The sequence below is a fragment of the Palaemon carinicauda genome, chromosome 9 (genome assembly GCF_036898095.1).
Source record: "Palaemon carinicauda isolate YSFRI2023 chromosome 9, ASM3689809v2, whole genome shotgun sequence".
Classification (NCBI taxonomy): domain Eukaryota; kingdom Metazoa; phylum Arthropoda; class Malacostraca; order Decapoda; family Palaemonidae; genus Palaemon; species Palaemon carinicauda.
In genome coordinates, this window is record NC_090733.1 from 65917417 (window position 1) to 65941510 (window position 24094).

The following is a 24094-nucleotide window of genomic DNA, read 5'->3' on the forward strand; positions in this document are numbered from 1 at the left end:
CTACTGTATTATTGTATACTGTAGTTTTACCAACTACTGTATTATTGTAAACTGTAGTTTTACCGGTATACTACCGGGGTTAGCTAGTAACTGGCGGCACTAACTAATAGAGAGAGAGAAAGAATGGAAAGAAGGATCTCCTATTATCATGGTTTAGCACAATAATTGGAAATGTAGGAGGGCTACTGTCGCCTACTGTCTCCTTGCCAAAATGAGAGTTCTAATGCATCTGATTCTAGCTTCCATCCATCCACAACTTTTGCCGCCGGCTGTACTGCCGATTGCAAGGTTTGTGGATGGCAGGCCAAGAGAAGGCTGAAGAATTCTCAACAGTATATTAGGTTTCCCACCGGCAGTCGTTAGGGTCGGCTCAGTCTTTCCCCTAGGGCATTCACCTCCGGTGAAGGAAGGACATAAGGAGGAAGTGGCCGAGGCGGCAACCTAACCTCCGCTGGTAGGGTCCCGGCCGGCAACGCAATACCGGCGAAAGAATGTTGTGACGGCTAGGCCAACACTAAAGGACAGAGGGGGGAGGGGAAAGGGTCTTATAGTTCACAGGGGAGAAAGGCGGCGGCAGGTATGCTGCCTACTTTCGGCTGTAAACTAAGGTAGCATGGCTTCCTGTGCCGATGACGTCGTGGTCGGCAGAGGAACAAAGATTCCCCTGTCAGCGACATTGTCGGCTGCAAGACAGTACACCCTGAGCTACCACCTTACTTCAGAGACGGGATACTTGGCGGAAAGAAGACAGACGGTGTAAGGCTAAGTCAAGCCGGAGTTTACTACTCGACGGCGATAACGAAAGATAGGGGTTGCCGCCTGTAATGGCGGCGGCTCAGGGAGGGAGGAAGGGTTTAGCCTCTTTTCTCTAAAAGAGAAAAATATCGAACCTTATCCATAAATTCTAAGGGATGCATGTCCCCATCCGAATTAATAAGGAACGATATGGTGTGGTTAAACAGTGGGAATTACTTTACTAACGTATACATAATGAGCCTAACTCCGGTGGGGACCACGGCCAAGGTTGGTACCACCGGGATCCACGGTGTATACGAAAAGTAAAGTTACATATCGGAAGAGGAATAATTAAATAGTAGGCAATATCTTCACTAGTATAATTTGCTTAACTCGCTAGAAAATTTTTTTTTATAGCTAAATACCGGGAGTGTCGCATTACTGACTAAATAAAATGTATTTATGACGAGTGACAGCGGTCTCAAAATGGCCGCTTCCAGTGTCGGCTACGCTCAACGAAACACACTTAAATTATACGAATTTAACTGTGAGAAGGGAGCCTTAAAATTATACACAGGAAAGATTAGATACTCAACTTTCCAGAAGATGAATATGTTGGAGATTGCATGATAATATTCCAAAATCCGTAACAAACACCGGGAATAGCGTGGGAGCGCACTTAGCTTAAATGCTACAGATTAAAGCAATGATGAGCCGTAGTAGTACGGAGAGGAGGTCCACCCGATACCTTGATAACGGTTCCCCTTTCGTTCGCCACTCTTCCCCCTCAAAGAGTTAAATCTATTCGGGGTGAAGATTGCTATGTGTCGTATCAAAAAATACGTCCCCTGATATTATGTGATATCCTTAAAGCTATATTAAGGATACTCGCGCCAGGAGTTAGAATTCTGGAGACCTATGGTTAATTCTCTGGGAGTATCACTGTAGAAAATATCCCTTAGAAAGCTACCTAAAGGAACCTTCCATCAGGATGACATGGCCGAGCCCAAATAAGCCGTTATTGATTTATCATTCCAAAAACACTAGGGCATTTAAGGTACATAGAGTCAATAAGGACATGCTGCATGTTTCCTGACATGCTAATTCTAAGGCTTGGGTTACTAGGCATTTCTTTGTTGAATTGGGTAAACCAAGTTTTCGGCCCTGCTGTCAAGAAGTACCTTCAGGAGACGAATTTGCCTTCAAAGTGCTTGCTTTGCTTGGATAATGCTCCCACTCACCCCCCAGGTCTCGAAGATGATATCATCGACCAGTTCAAGTTCATCAGAGTGCTGTATCTTCCACCGAACAACCACCCCTATCCTCCAGCCCATGGATCAGCAAGTCGTCTCTAATTTTAAGAAGCTCTACACCAAGAACTTATTTAACCAGTGCTTTAATGTCACGCAAAGCACCAACTTAACTTTGTGTGAATTTTGGAGGAGCCATTTCATTATCGTGCACTGCTTGAAGATCATAGATCAGGCTTGGGAGGGAGTAACTCTACAAACACTGAATTCAACTTGGAGGCGGCTTTGGCCTGATGCTATTTCTCCCCGACATTTTGAAGGTTTTAGCCCCAAGCCTGAACCTGTGCTTGCCGTAGAGGAAGACGTAGAAGAGATTGTATCCCTTGGCAAGTCCATGGGTCTAGAGGTCGATGAAGATGACATCACTGAACTCGTCGAGGAGCATCATGAAGAGCTCACCACCGAAGAACTCAAGGAGCTGCATGCCATGCAGCATGATAAGTTCCAAATGCAGTTGAATGAGTCGGACGACATCAAGGAGGTAAAGCACATCTCAAGTTCGGCTGAAATAAAAGAGATGTTAGTATACCATCAACACGTGGTTGATTTAATTTTTAAGTATCACCCACACAAACTTCAGGTTTGCCGTGTAGTTTTGCAATTCGATGTCTGTTTAACCCATTTCAGAAAAATTCTGAAAAGCTGTACCAAGCAACTTTCTCTCGATAGTTTCTTTAAAAAAATCTACAAAGCGGTCTAGTGATCATGATGAAGAGAAAGAAAGTGAAGCAAAGAAAACTAAGATTGAATTGAGCGAAAGTGATGACAATTAAAAATCAAAAAGAAAAAAAATGTAAAAAAAAATATAAAATATATAAAAAAAAAAAATAAGCTAAGTTAGGTTAAATTTCACGTAGTGTAACTTAGAGTAAGTTACGGTACGTTATCGCAGTCATCATCTCTACCTCCTCGCCGACCGTCCGTCTCCTCCTGTGTAGTAATTCCTACACCTGCGTTGGCCTGTCTCTAAGGTAAAGTGACAATAAAAACCCCTTTTTTATTCATTATTTCTTAATAATTATTCTTTTCTACATCTTTCTTATATAATGCAATTGTATTATTGTTATGTGTAATTATGTGTAGTAATTTATTAAGGAGTTATCATAGGTTTTTGGGCTGTGGAACGAATTATACAAATTACAACGTATTCTTATGGGAATATTTGCCCCAACATACGATTGTTTTTACATACGAAGCAGTTCCCGGAATGAAATAAGATCGTATGTAGAGGTTCCACTGTATCTTGTACTTTTGAGTACTTGGATCCTCGATAAAAACTTAACCAACCTTTGTATCCGTGTAAAATTTTCTGATTTGTTCTTGATTGTGAATCTCTTGGGCTCTGAGGTTGGTATGCCTTCCTCATCTTCTTCAATTATCTATTTCCAAATCTGAATGGATCTTTGGCAGATAATTCCTCTCCATTAAATGCCAGTAGCTCTGTGACATCCTCAGCATCCACCTCCAAAATAAGTTGCTTACTAAGTTCAACAACTGTCTTGGTGACACTTCTTGTGACAAAGTCAACTGTCTCCTCAAAATCATGGAAGCTATTCACAAACTGAGGATACAGTATTTTCCAACACCCTTCATATTTGTCTACTTCACATCTGATCAAACTTCAGCAATATTCTCCACAGCTGAAAGGATGTTGTAGGAATGCCAAAATTCCTTTAGTCCACGATTTCAGTTGCTACCAAAGCCAAGGTAAATGTCTTTTGAAGGTAGCAGGCCATGAAAGAGGCAATGTTACCTTGGTGAATCGGCTGTAAAAGGGCAGAGATATAGTGTGGAAAGTAAACCTCTTAAAATTTGCATCAACGCCATCCAAGGACACAGGGCAACAAGAGGCACTGTGTAAGACTACTAACTCTTTAAGGGGAATGACTCAGCCCCATTAAAACAATGTTATTATGGGATTACTTCAAATTCATACAACATTTTTGTTCCTCTATCAATATTCTTTTTATTTAAAACCCTTTTGAAGGAGAATATTATCGTATAAAAGTTGTACTTGGGAAATTTTCTTAGCGTTCCTAAAAGTGAAAGTAACAGATTGTAGGTTATTAAATTGCCTATCTTTTTATGTTTGAATCACAAAATTTTTCGATATTACAATAGTAATAATATTTTGAAAAATCGGGCTTCAAATTTTTTTGTACAGATTTATCGATCATAGTTAAGTAAGCATAAGAATTAGCTTTTAGCTGCGATTTTCCTCATCACTGAGGAAGACATTCATTATATTTCAGGATTATTTATTAAGTAGTAGTGAGCACAACCCATCAAATCCAGAAATATGTACAGTACAAATCATAAATGCCCATATAAATAAGACGTTGCCATCATATTATATTCTCAACTGCTGATTTTCTATGCAAATTTTACTCTTTAGGCATTCTTAGTTATCATTTTGACACTGCATACACCTTACATCATAACTACAGTTGGCCATCATTTATCGCGGGTTCTTTCTTTGCGGTTTCGTTTTTTCGTGGCCAAGAACAATGTAATACCTAATAAATATAAATACTCATAAAAATTGCGATAAATTCAAGCTGGGCGATAATTTCAAATAGCCCGCGCTCCTTTATACTGGGAGCTTTGCGTGCCACTACTTACCTCTACACATAGCTGTGGTAAAAAATTACAGTTATATTTGAAATAAACCGGATTTTGAATAAACTGGCGTTTCACTTAACTACATCCAATAAGAATGCATGTAATATTCATATTTTAGTGTAGTATTTATAGTTAAAAGCATAGAGAATTATAATTTCATGCATTGTTTACATTCAAATCACCTCATCAACACTGCATAGTCTGTCTTCAACCTCAATTTCCAGATCAAATAGCTCCCTTGTTATCAAGACAGCATGCTACCGAAGGATATTTCATATTTACTAAAAGAAACAATTATTACTTGATCTATCATTTTCCAATTAGCATAATAATTTCAATAGTTTTATTTGAAATACTTCACCCAGATTTGATTTATTGATTAATCGATTTGAAGTTTTCTGGCATCCTGACATCGAAGGTAATTTATGCCAATATCGTTTATTATAAATCAAGATTACAAGAATATTCAATTAAGACCAGAAAAGCAAATATATTATAAAAGTTAAATAGCATTAGGAAGACCTGCTTCTGATATAAATTTAAAAATGCCTCTAGCATTGTAAGACACGTCCAAGAATCTTGGCAAGGATGAACCTGTTATCTTCACCCGGAGCCTCAAACAGATATCTATTTCTTTCTGTGCTTTAAGTAGGGCATTCAGTCAACTAATACCTCACAGTCAAGGGGATTAAACAGTCATCATTGGTGTTGTCCAGCCAGCAGATACTCATATGTCATCCGAGTGTCAACAATGCGGAGACGACAAAGAGTAGTCTCCCATTTTCGGGGCATCCCATTATATCTACATGGGGATATACCAAACTCAATTTCTTTCATATTATTTTTAATTAAACTATCCCAATGCTGTTGCCAATTGTTATAAATAAGATCCTTAATTGCTGGTAAAATATCATTACAAAGAATGGAATACCTTCTTGGTAGCAACTCGGCTGCAGCACTCTTTGCCGGTGAATCTGCCTCTTCATATCCAGACACACCTACGTATGCCGGAACCCAGAAAAATCGAACTGTTAAACCTTTTAGGCCAATAATTAAAAGCCACTCTAAAATCTTTAAAACTAAAGGGTTACAAGAATTAAAACCTTCTAAAGCTTGGAGGATGCTTTTTGAATCACTATAAATGGTAAAATTGCCCTCCTCTTTTAACGCTACTTTCTCAATAGCAGTTTGTATGACATATAATTCAGCAGTAAATATGGAAGATATTGGAGGAAGTGCACCTCTACAGTTAAAATAACTACTATATACTCCAAATCCAACGCCAGCATCAGATTTGGAGCCATCGGTATATACAAAAGTTGATTCCCTATGTTCTTCAATGTGTTCCTCAAAAAGAGACCTAGCTTCTAATTCAGTCATGTTTTTCTTTTTACATAAATAAAATATCTACAAAATGATATCTCTGGTAATTTCCATGGAGGGGTTGATGATATCTTAAACAGAAGCACCTTACCTCTAATTATATAGACTTTTTAATAATTGTTTTGCCCGAAAGCCATAAAGTTGAGGAGATCTTGGGTGCAAATCAAAGTATGTTGAGTCCCTCAAGGCTTGCATTCTGAAAGGCTAAAGAGTCTCTGACACCTAAACCAATACCGAATAATAGAAGACATTTGATAATGGTCTAAAGGTAACTCTCCAGCATCAACAAGGAGACTTGGGATAGGCTAGGTTCTAAACGCTCCTGTGGACAATCTAATATCAGCATGATGTATTGAATGTAATATCTTTAATTGGCTTGGGGTGGCTGAGGAGTATATTTCCCACCCATAACTAATTTTGGAAAAAATGAAGGACTTCTATTATTTTATAATAGCTTTATGGTCTGCTCCCCGTGATGTATGGGATAATACTTTTAAAAGATTCAGAGCCTCAAGACATTTAGCCTTCAACGCCTTCAAGTGTGGAACCCATGTCAACCTGCAATCGAGAATCAATCCTAAAAATTTAGCTTACCTTACACATGGGATCCATTGACCTTTATTGTATATATTGTTTTTTATAAAGACAGCAGATTTCTTAGCTCCAAAGTTATCTGTTATTTTGTGCAAGTTAGCAAGAAGAGGAGCTTTTAGCACTAGTTGGAGAATTGGTAATGTTACTCCTCTATGTAAATGTGTTTGTGGTAGCTCAAATCCCACTGATTACCGCCCAATTTCCATAACTCCCATATTATCTAAAGTTTTTGAACGTCTTCTGGCAAAACGTCTTAATAGGTTTGCTGAAGGTAATCATCTACTCCCTAGTTTGCAATTTGGTTTTCGTAAAGGCCTTGGAGCATGTGATGCCCTTCTCACAATCTCCAATGCTGTACAGAAATCCCTTGATTGTGGTCGGGAAGTTCGTATGATTGGTCTTGATTTTAGTGCTGCCTTTGACTGTGTTAATCATGAGGCCCTTGTTTTCAAACTGAAACAGTTGGGAGTGGGTGGGTCGTTTCTTAGCATTATAATTGATTTTTTAAGTAATAGATCTCAAAGAGTTGTTGTTGATGGGCACCATAGTGATTATAGGAATGTGATATCCGGTGTTCCACAGGGTAGTGTTCTTGGCCCATTACTTTTCATACTATATACACATGACAGGTGGTTTGGCCTAGAAAACAAGTTTGTTGCATATGCAGATGATGCTACTCTCTTTGCATCAATTCCATCCCCTGAATGTAGATCTAGGGTTGGTGAATCCCTTAATACAGATTTAGCTAGAATTAGTGCATGGTGCAAATTATGGGGTATGAAGTTGAATCCTAACAAAACTCAAAGTATGATTGTAAGTAGGTCAAGGACGGTGGATCCTCAACATCCGGATCTCAGTATAGATAATGTTTCTTTAAATATGTATGACTCTTTCAAAATTTTAGGTGTGATTCTCGACAGTAAATTTACTTTTGAGAAACATATAAGGTCTGTGTCTTCTTCAATTGCACAAAAAAATAGGCTTATTGAGAAAGTCTTTCAAGATTTTTGGTGATCAATCTATTCTGAAGAAGTGTTTTAATTCTTTCATTCTACCTTGTTTTGAGTATTGTTCTCCTGTCTGGTCTTCAGCTGCTGATTCTCATCTTAATTTGTTGGACAGAAACTTACGGTCTATTAAATTTCTTATTCCTGATCTAGATATTAATCTCTGGCACCGTCGTTCAATTAGTTCATTATGCATGTTGCATAAGATTTTTCATAACTCTGACCATCCTTTACATTCAGATCTCCCTGGACAATTCTATCCTGTTCGTAATACTAGGCAGGCAGTTAATTCTAATAGCCAGGCCTTCTCCATCACGAGGCTCAATACTACGCAGTACTCTAGAAGTTTTATTCCAGCTGTTACCAAGTTGTGGAATGATCTTCCTAATCGGGTGGTTGAATCAGTAGAACTTCAAAAGTTCAAAGTTGGAGCAAATGCTTTTTTGTTGACCAGGCGGACATGAGTCTTTTTATAGTTTATTTATGACATATTTGTTTTTGATGTTGTTAATAGTTTATATATGACATGTCTGTTTTGACGTTGTTACTTATTTTAGAATGATTTATTGTTAATTTGTTCTCTTCATTTATTTATTTCCTTATTTCCTTTCCTCACTGGGCTATTTTTCCCTGTTGGAGCCCCTGGGCTTATAGCATCTTGCTTTTCCAACTAGGGTTGTAGCTTGGATAATAATAATAATAATAATAATAATCTGGGTCTGGATTTACTCCCCGGATACAACAGAAATGTACAATAGTAGTTTTGCTTGTTGAAAACTTAAACCCATTCATATCACCCCACTGAATAATTATGTCTATTGCAAGTTGAAGTTTTCTCTCAACCATTGCCATTCTAGCTCCAGCAAATGATATGGAGAGATCCTCCACAAATAGCGTTGAGAGAACATCCCATTAATTGCTAGTGCAAACAGTGTTACACTCAACATACTACCCTGATGAACTCCCTCTTCCTGACATTTACTCTCTCATAGAGTTTCCCCCACTCTCACTTGAAAAACTTTACGTGAAAGAAATGATTGGATAAACAGTGGCAGCTCTCCTCTTAATCCAAATTCATGAATGGTTTTAGGTATACCATATTTCCATGTAGTATCATATGCCTTTTCAAGGTAAAAAAAACACTGTCACATGGTGCTGTTTGGAAGCAAAGGCTTCACAAATAGAGGATTCAAGTTGTATCAACACATACGGCCTAGAGTGCATTTTTCTAAATCCACGCTGAATAGATGATAAAATACCCTCCTTTTCAAGGTACAGCAACAGTCTTGCATTGACCATCTTCTCCATGATTTTACATAACCAAGATGTCAATGCTATCGGTCGATAGTTTGCGATATAAATTTGTCCTTACCGGGTTTTCAAAAGACTAAAATAATGGCTAGTTCCCAAACACTTGGATAACTATGATCATGCCATATTCTATTAGTAATGCTTAAAATACCGTATTTCCCGTGTGATAAGACGCTACAAGTGGTAAGACGCACCCTTAAATTAGGAAAGCAGTTTTAGAAAAAAAAAAATGAGGATTTTAAAAACTTCTTAGCAGAAATCCATGGTCAGCGACTCTTGCATGATTATTGTCTGGCACAGTAACTTTTCTTAATTTGGGTGTATTATGAAATGTTCAAGTTGATATTTATTAGCTATATGCCGATTATCCCAATTCTATTACATATTCTTATAAGAAACAACTAAATCAGTCGCAGTTTCCACCACAACTACACGTTTAATCATGTGCTTGGAGTTTCAAGTGTTGTTTACATGAAAGCAGCGTTGCCAAAGGTTCTTTATAAAATTTTGGTAAAGATGTAAAATTCTAGTGATAGTTCCAAAATTCCTCATATACCCTATAAATATTCACACAAAATGTAGTTATTGATTATAGAAATCTATAAATTCCTTTAGGTGGAATACTTTCGCTACTGTTTATGTGATTCTGGGTCTAATTACTTTTCAGCTAACTTGGTAATACTGCATTCAACTAACAGAAGTTTTTTTTCCAAGGACGTATTCAGCAACTGTCAGTTTGTATCATTTCGGAACGTGGGCAACAAAGTCATTATCAATATGTTTCTTTATTACAATATATCAACAAAATATGAGAAAATAGATATATACTGAATAAACAACTATGTCACAGTGTTGTCTGCTACGAGACCACTAGTTGGCATATTTACTTGTGGAAGGGGGATTAGCGAGTCATCTGCTGATTACCAAAAAAAAAAAAATAATAATAATTTGCTACTGTACTTCATTAAATGAAGTGCAATATAAAAATGAATGAATTTATATTATATGAATGATAATTGTAGGTTTATATTCTATCTCTAGTGAGTTTGAGTGCTTTTAAGTCAATAGTTTGGTGTTTGAGGTGTGTCAAACTCCCCTCTACAACTTTTTCTTAGTGTTAAGACGCAGGGTGATTTTTAGGGGTAATTTTTCGTGAAAAAAGGTGCGTCTTATGACACGGGAAATACGGTAAATAACCTTGTATTAAAATATATATGTTTAATAATTGCATATGGAATTCCATCAGGCCTAGGGGCTGCATCATTAAAATTACCAAGTACAGAATCAAAGTCTCTTTCAGTAAAAGGAGAATTATACAACTCTTCCCTTCCTGTTGCAAAATTTAAAATTTTCTTTTCTTCAATGCTCCTATACTGGTGACCAGGAGTTCTTTCACACTTGCATGATACATTTGAGAAATGATTAGCCCGGCCATTGCAAACATAATTTGCTTCAATCATATACTGACCGTTCACCTTCAACACTGGTGGTGGGTTTGGGGTAAATTTGCCGGCAATTTTCTTTATTTCCCTCCATACAGAAGATGTAGTCCAAGAGCCAGCAGCCATTTATTTACCGGAGATGACCAAAATTCCAGTGGGTATTTTTGGAAAGGGTCTACCAAGGGACATCCAAAAATGGGTATCTTTAAGTTGGACAGAGGTAGGTGTGGATTTTATTAACCCTTTCTGTCCGAAAACACTTTTCATTTTTCGGCAAAATATGGGGGTTGGGGAAAGTAAATTGGCTGCAGCTCCTCTCACACTAGGCATAGAATAAAGAACTATATACCAACATGATGCTATTGATAAGTAGATTTATTTGATATCAAACAACATTAATCAAATGATTATTGGGGGTCACCAGGGGTCAAAAGTTCAAGGTCGCCCTTTGGAATGCCGGTTCTGGGTTTTAGCTGTATTTTGGCTAAATAAGATATCAAAATTTGCCCAAGGTTTACTAAATATGAATAGAATACAAAGAAGAGACATAAATAAAGTTTTTTGAAGAAGATGGGATCTATTCCAGCAATATGACTGATATGATAAAAGTCCTTATTAAATGGTTCCTGTGAAATTCACTCGTCAAATCGTTTTGAATATAGTTAATAGATGGTTCACCCATATTACTGATATCTGTTTTACTAACTTTGTGTGTGCACCTGTTTTGTCTTTAAAACATTATAAAAACATTTATTTTTTAATAAATGTAATGAACACCATCTTGCCACAAAATAGTATGCCACTAATGGCAGCGAGTTCTCGTCAGGGTCATATGGTATTTTAATGTATACGTTTTTTCACTTTTTTCAATTGCTTCATCCACAGCAATGACGTATGTGCGTGGACCTATTATGTAGATCATAATCATAGAGGAAATTTTATGCCAATTTCCAGCAGTGAGAGGTAAATAATCAGTTCAGTTCATATGTGTAATTTCAAAAGTGTTGATTCACAACTCCTTACACAAATCTATCTTTATTATATAAGTAAATGGCTGTTTACAAATACGTAGTCCTTGAAATGAACTATAAGAGTTTCAATTTTTTTCAGGGTGATGTTGCTGTTAACACTACAGCCCTCACAATGGCTAGTGGGACTGGTAATCCGCAGCAAACAAATGATAACTGCCGTTACCTTCGCAGTTAATCGACTAAGCTTGCTGTATCAACATCTGGGGTTTTACCAAATGTCTGCATATTCTGCAAAAAAAAAAAACTCGAAAGAAAATTTGGGGAAAGCAACAAACCCTCACCACATGTGCATGCGATTCGGTAGAAAAAAAATATCAAAGAAGGTGCTCGTGCTTTAAATGACAGTGAAATGCTTGTGATGATAGGTGACATTGGGTTTCATAGCAAAGAGGTGAAATATCATAATGAATGTAAACGAGCAAACCTGAATCAAAAGAGGGACACATTAAAGAGAATAGTGTCTCCTGATAGTGACAATGCAAACAGTATTGCTTTAACAAGTATATTCCAATACATTGCATCCTCAGTCATTGACAATTATCGGCCTGAATACCTTGTTTCATTACATCGGCATTACCTTAAGATTTCTAGAGCAAATATCTGAAGTTGAGATTGTACCTCACAAAGTCTCAACTTGAGGGGATAAAATTATGAAACATTTTGGTGATAGAGTCAAAATAGATTGTTTAAGTAGGAAAGAAGGGTTGGTAGTGTATTCTAGCGAGGCAAATAAAAAACTGGCCCTTTTAACAGCTTCAAAACTTAGCAGCTCAGAAGAGCATATTGTGACTGAAGCAGCCTCTACATTGCATTCTAACATCCTTGATATTTGTAAGTGTGCACCTGAATTGCCTGTGTCCTTGTCACTTGATGATTTTAAGAAAGGGCAAGTAGAAATTCCAGAGCTCCTTCATTTGTTTTTCACCACACTTCTCTGTGGCTTGCAGAATAAAGATAAGCCTAGTGAATCAGTAATACGAAGAGTAGTCTCACTATCCCAGGATGTTATTTTCTGTACCAGCCGGGGAAGAGTAAAACCATCCAAGCATCTTTTTCTGGGAGTCGGAATGAAAAGCCTCACAGGTAGTCCCAAAGTTGTGGAAATTCTTAATCACTTGGGTCATGCGGTAAGTTATCACACAGCTGAATCAATATAGAGACTGAAATAGCGTCAAAAATCACAGCAGAAGGGCAGCTTTTACCTGATATGCTCTTACCTCAAGTTGGTCTCTCCACAGGTCTTGCTTAGGAAAATTATGACAAGCTGACAGAAACCCTGTCTGGCAAAGACACTCTTCATGACACCATTGGGATATGCTACCAGAATAGGCCTGCTGCAGGGGTGGTGCAAGGTGCTCAGACTGAAGGGACCATGAATACTGATGCAACTACTGACCAAGTACCTGTGAAAAGACGAAGAATATCTAATGCCCCTCAGCGACAAATCATGCCATATAAAAAGAAAATGGATATCATCTGGTCAATCTGCTGCTGCCTGATGTCCAGCACCCCTATGTGGCGTGGCTGGAATTCCTTGGTCACAGAGGACAGACTACCTTTGCAGCAGATTGGGTATATGGAAAATATTGAACTGCCACCAATAAGATTGGATGTAGTTAAAGAAACTTTGGTCAGGTCTCAAAAGGTTGAGTGTGAGTGCGGTGAGGCATATGCTATAGTGACATGTGACCTTGCTATCGCAAAACCTGCACTCCAGATCCAAGCACAAGAATCCCCTCTCTTTGACAATATCTTCATTTATTTTGGTGCATTTCATATTTCCATGGCCTATTTCAGCACATTAGGTTATACCGTTGAATCGTCTGGTTGTACCGAGGTTCTTTGCTCGACTGATGTGTTGGCTCATGGTTCAGTACGAGGATTCATTGGTGGAAAACATTTTAACAGATGCAAGCATATCCATCCCGTTTGCACTTGCCTTGCAGATTCTGCATTTTAAGCAATTTATTGTAGAAGGTGGAATACCAGATGAATGCATGGTGCAGTTTAATTAATTTTCTGCAGACCCCTCACCCCAATCACTTGTGACATTATTGGAGTCCACTGCAATTTGTAATTTGTTGGAGAGATTTTGTGAATTCTGTGATCAGACTCACCAGGGTCATCATGGCTCTACTGCTAGGTTCTGGTTTCTCTACATACATCTTGTTCATATATTCATGCTTTTTACAGAGCCAGCAGGACAAATGACCTTGGCCTCTACATCTATGCTTTAGGCTTAATGATTCCTATATTCTTTGCAACTCACAAGCCAAACTATGCCTGTTGGATGTCATTGTATCACCTCAATCTGCTCAATATGGAAATGACACATCCCAGAATCAAGCCAAGTTTTGAAGGAGGTGCACTCTCTGTGCAGAGGACTAGGAATACCTTTTCCAGAAGTGCAGTTGATATTACCTTAGAGCAAACTGTGAATAGGGATGCCGTATCCAGGCAAAAGGGTATTGCTGCATTTACACAGAATGTTGCTGCCCGTAAGAGGTGGACAGTGACAAAATCTTTTAGGGGAGCAATTGTGAGTTGTCTCCTGGAAATGGCTGGAATCACACTGGTGGAGAATGCAATACAGGAACTAAAGCCATCGAGGATAGCCAGAGACAATGCAGATCTTGAGAGCACGATCACAGAGGTGGAGAACACTCTCAATCCATTCACTGTTAATGATGATACTCTGTATTGCCTAAACACTGGCAAAGCTGCCTCGGATGGTGTGAAAGACAGTCTTCTGCAGTCAAAAGAAACTGGATCTACCTGGCATCAAGTTTTTGTTAATAAATGTAAGGTAGATGGTGGGCGTTTTGAACGGGCTGTTAAGCGAAGAAAGGTGATGAATTTCACACAGGATGTAGTAAAAGTTAAATTCACCACAAAGGACAAACAGATCAAGGAAGAAAAATGCACCACAGACATATTTGGAAGGCTGCTGTATTTGTCAGTAACACAAGAACTTGATCTCAGTATTCTCCTGTCCTATCCTCTCACTCCAGTTCCTTTCTCATTGTGTCATATAACCTGTGATATGAACAAGACATCGGAGAGCACATTAATGGAAAAATTAGAAGCAATGGTAACCTTAAATGCCATACCAGACAGGACTGATGTCTATATTATTGATGCTATTTTCTTCTTCCGTACGCTTGACATACTATCCACCTATGGGGGGGATGGCAATGTCTATTTTGAAACAGGCTTGTAGCACTGGTGAAATTGTACACATAGTCTGTGACACATCCTAATGGGCCAAGTATCAAGGACATTGAACATGACTTGCGTGGTAGGAGACCCACTACCTACATAATCACTGGCTCATCACAGAAAAGACCACCAGATCTCAACACGGCATGGAGCACATCAAAATTCAAAACAGAGTTTTGGCCTTCTTGAAGGATTAATGGTCTTCAGATATATATGCATCAACTCTTCAGGGACATCCGGTCTACTTTGCAGTGGAACATGAATGCTACCTTTACATTTCTGCAAGTGGAACTGTCAACAGGATCCAGGTTCATGAGCTTCAGTGCAGGCATGAAGAAGCCGATATATGGTTACTGTACCATGTAAACTTTGTTGCTGTTAACCATGATGTTTCCCCAGTGATTGTCATTCGCAGTAACGACACTGACATCTTCATCCTCATTCTCTACCATGCTAGGTTTCTTAATGCACAGATTTGGATGGATGCTGGCTTGAGTTCTAGAAATTCCAGGCATTTCATAGATATGTCACATCTTGGAACCAAACTGACTGGACCTATATGCGATGCTCTACCAAGTTTCCATGCTCTGACAGGCTGTGATTACACAGCCTCTTTTATAAGAAAAGCAAAGTGGAAGCCATTTGAAATAACGAGAAACAACCCTAGGTTCACATCAGCAATTAGTCACCTTGGAGACTCGGATGTCATCGATCCAGATGTTGCTGCTGTAATTGAGGAGTACTTGTGCACTGTCTATGGAGTTCGGAACCTGATAAGTGTTGATGAAGCCAGGCTTCAACTTTTCCGCAAGTTGTATGCCCCAGAGAAGGAAACTAATCCGTTGGATAAAATCAAAACTACAGACCCCTGTTGTCTTCCTCCTTGCCAAAGAGTGTTGCAACAGAAGTTACTAAGAACTAACTTTGTTGCACACATATGGAGGAATGCAAGGGAAGCCGATCCAGTCTCATTTGGTCCTGAAGGACATGGCTGGAAAGTCCAGAATGGCAGATTGATGATTGTCTGGTTCACTGGCTCAAATACCCCTGATAAGTTAACCGTTGAAGAATCTGAGGAAAAGGCTTGCTTCTTCACCCGAGAAGGCGGTGAACCTCCATCGGATTCCCCTTCAAAACCCACAAATCATAAATACGCTGAAAAAGAAAATTAAGTTTGCTGAAACTCAAGCCAGTTCATTGATACCTGCTACAGTATATAAGTGATTTGTCAGTGAGCTGGCAGGAGGGGGTACCTCCCACCTACCGGTCGATCGTTGACACCTCAATAAAAATTCTAACTGTTCTATTCCAGCTTTGCTGTTATCATTCTCCTATGTAAAGGATAAGGGTTTGTATATGTGTGGGAACAAATCTATATTCAGCAAAATATATCTTTACATAAGGAAAACCCTACTCCTGTTGAGAGAAATCAAGACTAACCTTCTGTGAGGAGCACTAAAGGTATGGCCTGACTTTCTGCTTCACCAATATCATTGATAACTTTAATTTTCACTCGCAAATAGCCTTCAGGTTCACCTACATCTTCAAGAACCACTTTTGTTGTTTCTCCAGATATTTCCGACCACTCTTCAAAGTCTCCTTCACCTGAAGCAGTCTGCAAGCAAAAACTTATAAACTGTCATTTACAGAAAATAATTTTCTCATGGAGACAAATTCATACTGTATAGTATCATAAAAATCATTATGGACTTGGTTATATAAAAGAATCAAATTGTTCAACATGTTATGAATTATAGTCAACTTATTTTTGTGAGGTAGATTTGCAGAGACTCACAGGAGTGCCCTTTTAGCTAGGAAAAGTTTCCTAATAGCTAATAGGTCGGAAGTAAATTGGTCCAAATACCATAATTCTTTTAGAAAATTACCAAGTAATATGAATCAAAATTTATTTATTAACCTAAATTTTTCCCTCTGATATATGTTTTGTCAGTAAATAATGTTAAGGAATAGATAGAGATCGTACATAGAGCCAAGAAAACTACTTCCAAAACAGAAGTCAAGTATAATAAATTACTTCAAACTACCATTACAAAAATGTAAACAAATTAACAGCCTAAACAAGAGAACAACCAAATTAGACTATTATACAGACAAAATAATAAATTTTGGAAATATGGGTTTTAAATAATGAAATATATTACATCTCCCCTCTCAAAGAGATCAAAATTTAACAGTGAAACTTGAATTTTGACACGAAGTAAACTCGAGGATATTCTTTCAGGAATATTCATTACATCTGGATAATGTGTCTGCAATGATATTATCTTTACCTCTGATATGAGAAATAGCAATGTTATAATCTTGTAACTCAATAGACCACCTCATTAGTCTTTTATTATTACTCACTTTATGAAGAAAAGACAAAGAATTATGATCACACTGTATTTCTACAGTATGCTGGGAGTCATATCCAAAGAAACTGAACTTTCTTAATGCTAATAGTAAGGCATGACATTCTTTTTCAATGGTACTGCAATTCTGTTGGCAAAGTAAAAATTTGCATGAAAAGAGCTAAACTCTCTCTCTCTAACTCTGCTTCTCTTTCAGCTCTCTCTCTCTCTCTAACTCTGCTTCTCTTTCAGATTTCTCTCCCTCTAACTCTGCTTCTCTTTTATCTTTCTCCAATTGTACCTGCATATGTTCTATCTCGGCTTTCTGGTTCACAAAATAAAACTGCTTCGCCCAAGCTAGCTGTTCCTCCTTATGTTTCAACTCTACTCTTCAAAGTAATTCTTGAGCTTTCAAAGAAATAACTGAGCTGGACAATTTATCGGACAATTTATCATCACTGTCTACATTAACCGCATCTTTAACATCACTATCTCCATTATCCCCATCTATCAAATCTGGCTTAGTTGGGTTGTCAGAAGCTAAAGTTTCCGTACTAGAACCTATACAGCCTGACATCCCTAAATCTACATTAGGGAATTTTTGGGAGGCAACCAAATTTGAAATAAACAAATCATGAAGCTGTTTCTTTGTAATATCATTACTGTACTTTATCTTGAAGAATCTGGCCGCAAATTTCCATTGATGCTTGTTAATCTTAGCCCCTTCCAGTAACCTGGGATTCAATGTATGGACAAATTCCACCTCGTCAAAGGAAGCCATATTTCATATACAGAATTAAGACAAAAAAATTCTATCGCTAATAAGAAAAATATATTGAAACAGCTGCCAGGTTAGGCTGCACTATGAAAGTAAAAGATACCCCAAAACATTAAAGTTATTTAAATTATATATATATAAAAAGTCTTGTATCAAGCAAATGTAAAGCAGTTTAAAGTAAACTAAATCAAGGTATCTTACATTAACACAATATTATGTGTGAAGGATATTTAAACTATACTGACCATACTACCTCAGAAAATACTAAGAAATTTACTGTGCATAGTAACTTACGATATTAACCCTTCTTTATAAAAGTTTTTCAAAACTGATGAAAGGGTACTAATAAACGACAGCCCCCCCCCCATATCACGATTAGTGGTCGTGACTGTTACCCATTAGTCTAAGGGACCATTAAGTTCTCACAAACCAAAAACCCATCGCTAACTAAGAAAACTAAAAAACTGAATGAAGGACATTATTTAAAAAAATATAAACTTACACATTTGATTCAAAAACAAAACTTGATATGAAATAAAGTGAATCACTACAATATAAAGTTACTTGAAAAAAACAAATAGGAAAGGGTATTTACAATAACGAAACAAACATCGAACAAACTCGAAAAGGAATAATATTTACACAAACTCCTATACGTTTTACAAAAACTTTTAACAAGTAATGTTAAATAAAATATTCTTTGAGGTATGCTTTAAAGACAGTTCTGCACAAAACACACTCAAAATGTATAGAAATAAGAAATATAAAATACAAAATATATATAATATAAATCCTTCTCACGAACTGACTCAATACCATACTCAACTTAAATAGAATACTCTGTTGAGTGGCAATAAGGAACTCTATTCTAGAACTAGCAAGAGATTGTACATAGAGCCTTGAAAACTACTTCCAAAACAGAAGTCAAGTACAGTGAACCCTCGCTACTTCGCGGTTCGACCATCGCGGATTCACCACTTCGCGGATTTTTTCCATAACCCATATATATACAGTATATATATATATATATATATATATATATATATATATATATATATATATATATATGTATGCATGTATTTATGTATATATGTAGGTATGTATGTGTATACATATATAATATATATATATATATATATATATATATATACATACACACACACACACACATATATATATATATATATATATATATATATATATATATATATATATATATATATATATATATCTAAAGTAGGAAGATGTGATGTAGTTCTAAGGGAAAAGTATGGGAAATATGTCTGGGTAATAAGCAAAGCTCTACCTCCAGTTTGTTTCTACATTGTGATCAGAGATAAATGTAAACAAAACATTGGTTGCCATTTTTTATCGTGCTTTTTAGCATGTTTAGGAAATGCATGATATAAAATCACCTTTAATATTTGTGCCTGTTTTAGTTTAGGGTACTGTAGTACATGCATTAAGTGTTCTGTACATTAAAGGGTAGTTTGTTAACAGTACTACGTACAAGGGAAGGTTTTAAAAGTCTGAATATACATGTTGAATAAATAGGTAAATATGGTGTCACTACTTCGCGGATTTTCACCTATCGCGGCCGCGACTGGAACCTATCTACCGCGATAAACGAGGGTTCACTGTATATAAAATGACTTCAAACTACCATTATAAATGGTAAACAAATCAACAGCCTCAACAAAAGAACAACCAAATTAGACTATTATACAGTGACAAAATAATAAATTTTGGAAGTATGGGTTTTAAATAATGAAATATATTACAATATTATAAAGTATTGTGATGGTAAGTCTAAATTTAATAACAACACCGACCAAAGTCAAATTAAGGAGCATGTTTTCGGATGCACGCTGCATAAATTTTTAACTTTTCACATATTTTAACACAAATTGGGACAAATTACACTTTTAAAAACTTTCTTTGATTACCAAAAGCTACAAAAACCGTAGAATTAATAAAACTCGCAACTGGTGAAAATTGCAGTTGAGGTAAACGGAGCATTCTACTGTCAAATACCAAAAAGATGAAAGGAAGAAGGAGGCGTATTGCAGTTGTAACTTGGCGGTGAAATTAAGAATTTGTTTAATTGTGATTTATATACAATTTATGCAACACTGTAGTATTCTCAAACCAAAAATATTACTATTAATAAAATCTAAACCTTTACGAAAAAAATAGCAAACCCTTTCTATATGGACTTGAATCATAGGCCTATGATGTAAGTGCGTATAGTAAGGGTTTCGTATTTTTTGTAAGGTTTAGATTTTATTAATAGCAATATTTTCAGTTTGAGGATATTGTAGTGTTGCATAAATTGCATAAAAATAATTAAACAAAATCATAATTTCACCACCGACTGACAGTAGAATGCTCCTTTTACCTCGCTGCAATTTTCACCAATAGCGAGTTTTATTAATTCCACGTTTTTTTAGTAGATTATGGTATTCAAAGAAAGTTTATAATAACATTTTTTTCTTATGCTTAGTGTAATTTATCCCAACTTGTGTCAAAATATGTGGGACGTAACAAATTTATACAGCGTGCATTCGAAAACAGGCTCCTGCCATTGACTTCAGCAGGTATTTATTGACAAAAGCTATATCTGAGGGAGAAATTTAGGTTAGTAAATAAGTTTAGTTTCGATTCACATTACTTGGTAATTATTTGAAAATATTGATGGTATTCGGACAAAAATACTTCCAACCAATCAGCTATTAGGAAACTTTTCTGAGCTAAATGGGCACCCCTGCGAGTCAGTGCAAATATGCCTCACTAAAAAATTGTGACTATAGTTTTCTCCTCTCAAGATGTTCTCAAACATCTTTCTAACGTACCCGTAAGGTAAGAACTAGAACTCTTCATTGAAAACTATAGGAAAAATAGCCATCTTCAAGCATCATTAAATAATGTGCTTTTAAAAAAACTTACTTAAAAAACTAATTCATATTGGAATAAGTTGCTGATTCAGTATTACCATAGAATAAAACAGTTCATCACATAATGCACAAGTTTACTTCCTTCAAAATTAGCAAATATCCTTAAAATCAGAATAATTCTTTTATAAAATTTATCTTAATAATTTACCAAAACCCATACATTAAATGCTTCCAAAGCCCTTCCAAAGAATCAAAACAAATAGTACCTGTGACCTCAGATGTCAATACCATTTTGAATCCTCACTATATTTTAAGTAGCTTAAAATATATTAAAGTATAAACATAATCACTTCATGTTGGCAGGAATTGGGAAATCAATGAATTTTGGGCATCTATTGAAATAACAAAAGTCGTAAGTCTTACAATGTTTCACGAATACAACAATGCTCTTATAAAGGAATGTATTTTTCTTTTAGGTTGAAGTTTCATTCTATCATTCTATATTTGCATCTTCCGTGCATTTTTCTAGACCAAGTTATGTTTAAATGTCATAAAGTGTGTTTGTATGGTGCACATTACAACTACTATTGCATTATTATTATTATTATTATTATTTGCTAAGCTACAACCCTAGTTGGAAAAGCAGGATGCTATAAGCCCAGGGACCACAAGAGGGAAAATAGCTCAGTGAGGATAGGAAAAAAGAAAAAAGAAAACATTTTAAGAACCGCAACAACGTTAAAATAAATATTCCCTATATAAACTACAAAAATTAAAACAAAACAAGAAAGAGAGAAATTAGATAGAATAGCATGCTCGAGTGTACCCTCAAGCAAGAGAACTCTAACCGAAGACAGTGGAAGACTATGGTACAGAGGCTATGGCACTACCCAAGACTAGAGAACACTGGTTTGCTTTTGGAGTGTCCTTCTCCTAGGAGAGCTGCTTACCACAGCTAAAGAGTCTCTTCTACCCTTTCCAAAAGGAAAGTAGCCACTGAACAATTACAGTGCAGTAGTTAACCCCTTGGGTGAAGAAAAATTGTTTAGTAATCTCAGTGTTGTCAGGTGTAAGAGGAGAGACGAGAATCTGTAAATAACATGACAGACTATTCGGTGTATGTGTAGGCAAAGGGAAAGTGAACCGTAACCAGAGATAAAGATCCAATGTAGTACTGTCTGGCCAGTCAAAGGACCCCATAACTCTCTAGTACAAGAGCGATTTTAGTGCTTACATACGGTACAGTAACCCACCAAACCAGATGTTGAACTTAAGGACTTCCATCAATGCAAACAAGCCCATAACTAATAAAAATAAAAATTGAAATACATAAAAAAACATGCATGATTAAACATCAAGTTAGTTTACACTATCATGCCTGGTGATATCTGCCTCAGTTGTGTGCCTGGTCTCTTAACAATTGGTTGTGTTCAATAAACATGACAAATTCGTAGATGATTTGTATTTTTCCTAACTATACAAACCTTACCTATTTAATAGCGGTATTACTTTCGGCGTACTTGAAATGCCGAGCCAGTAAAATTTAACGAGGGTTAACTACCCATACCGCTAGTAATTGAGCTCACTTTCCTTGGCGGTAAGACTTCAAGGGGGACAGGGCTGGCGGGTAAGTTTGTTTAAATAGCTAAGGTTTGTATAGTTAGGAAAAATACAAACTATCTATGCATTTGTCATTTGTTCCATAACTGGAATACAAACCACGCTATTTAATAGGGGTAACTCACCCATTAAGTAGGGAGGACGTCCCAGACAATCTGGCTTTTGGCTTTACCCGGGGGCTCCTTATCTGAGTATGTCAGTACCCAAAAATAAAGAGTCCCTGCACCTTGCTAAAACCTTGCTACCCAAGGTGTGCGGCCTACACAACAAGCTGTGTGTTGAGGTATATAGAAGTGTGATTGTCCAGGTAAAGTTATTCAGAGTTCTTTAGAAGGAAAAACTGTATAACTAGGACTTTCCCAATACCACCTTGTCAGGGTATGGGGACGCAACAGCATTAGTCTTAATACTAGGTACACAAGGGAGCATGGTTTACCTGCAGTGGTTTGAGGTCAGCTGTGCAGAGAACTCAGGATGCTGCTTTCCCCAAGAGAGGGGAGAATGAAGAAATGAATAAGGGCCAAGCAAACCTTTTCATTCATGCAGACTAAAATCGGGTAACAATGCCCTCAACCTTTTGCTACTTGTCCAATAAGGAGCTTGAGGTTTTAAACTAGCTGTTGTGCAGCCACCAGAGGACCGATGGAGAACGTATCGTGTCTCCTGTGGGTTACGTCATGCAGGTAGTGGGATGTGAATGTGGTCTGACAATTCCACACCCCAGCTTGAAGAACCTGCATCACTGAGAAGTTTCTCTTGAATGCCAGGGACGTAGCTACGACAATGACATCATGAGCTTTGGGGCGATGTGAAGGAGGAGGGTCTGGATTCAATGCATAGTCTATGACCTTGCAAATCCATGCTGAGACGGTGTTCTTGGTGACCCTCCTCTTGGTCCGTCCTGTGCTGACAAATAGTGCAGGCACACGGGGACGGGCTGCAGCTGTTCTCTTAAGATATAGCCTCAAACTCCTCACGGGGCAAAGTAAGAGATGGTCAGGGTCACATGTTACAGTACGGAGACTAGAAATCCAGAAGGAGTCGAATCGTGGATCCGCTACTCCCGGATTCTGAGTCTTAGCAATAAACTCAGGGACGAAGCTGAACGTTACCTCTCCCCATCCCCTTGAATGGGCGTTGTTGTATGAGAGACCGTGAAGTTCACTGACTCGTTTGGCCAAAGCCAAAGCTAGCAGGAACACCATCTTCCAAGTCAGGTGGCGATCGGTTGCCTGGCGTAATGGTTCATAGGGAGGTCTCTTAAGAGACCTGAGAACTCGAACGACGTTCCATGGGGGAGGTCCCACTTCTGACTGAGCGCAGGTAAGTTCATTACTACGTATCAGTAAGGAAAGTTCTAGCGATGAAGATATGTCCATTCCTTTCAGCCTGAAGGCGAGGCTTAAGGCTGAGCGATAGCCTTTTACTGCCGAGACTGACAGGCCCATTTCTTCACGCAAATACACAAGGAACTCCGCTCTTACTGGAATAGTGGCATCGAGAGGAGAGATACCCCTTCCACGAACCAACAACAGAAGACTTTCCACTTTGACTGGTAGACTGCTGCTGATGAATTATGCAGTATCCAGACATCCTAGTGACACCTTGTTGCGAAAATCCTCTCTGTGAGAAGAGGTGCTGGATAGTCTACAGGCGTGAAGTCGTAGCGAAGCTACGGCTTTGTGGAATATGTTGGCATGTGGTTGTTTGAGTAGATTGTGTCGTGGAGGGAGTTCTCTTGGGGGTTCCGTTAGGAGTTGCAGAAGGTCCGGAAACCATTCTGCGTGATGCCATAGC

At 37.6% G+C, this 24094-nt stretch overlaps 1 protein-coding gene across 1 annotated transcript in view; it reads right to left on the reverse strand.

The window, feature by feature from the left end:
* Ptp69D (Protein tyrosine phosphatase 69D) overlaps positions 1–24094 on the reverse strand; it is a 651708-nt gene that overhangs the window by 552069 nt on the left and 75545 nt on the right. The window contains exon 2 of the mRNA XM_068380055.1: positions 16095–16269. Within this exon, the coding sequence (XP_068236156.1) occupies positions 16095–16269 (175 nt within the window). The remainder of the gene's footprint in view (positions 1–16094; positions 16270–24094) is intronic.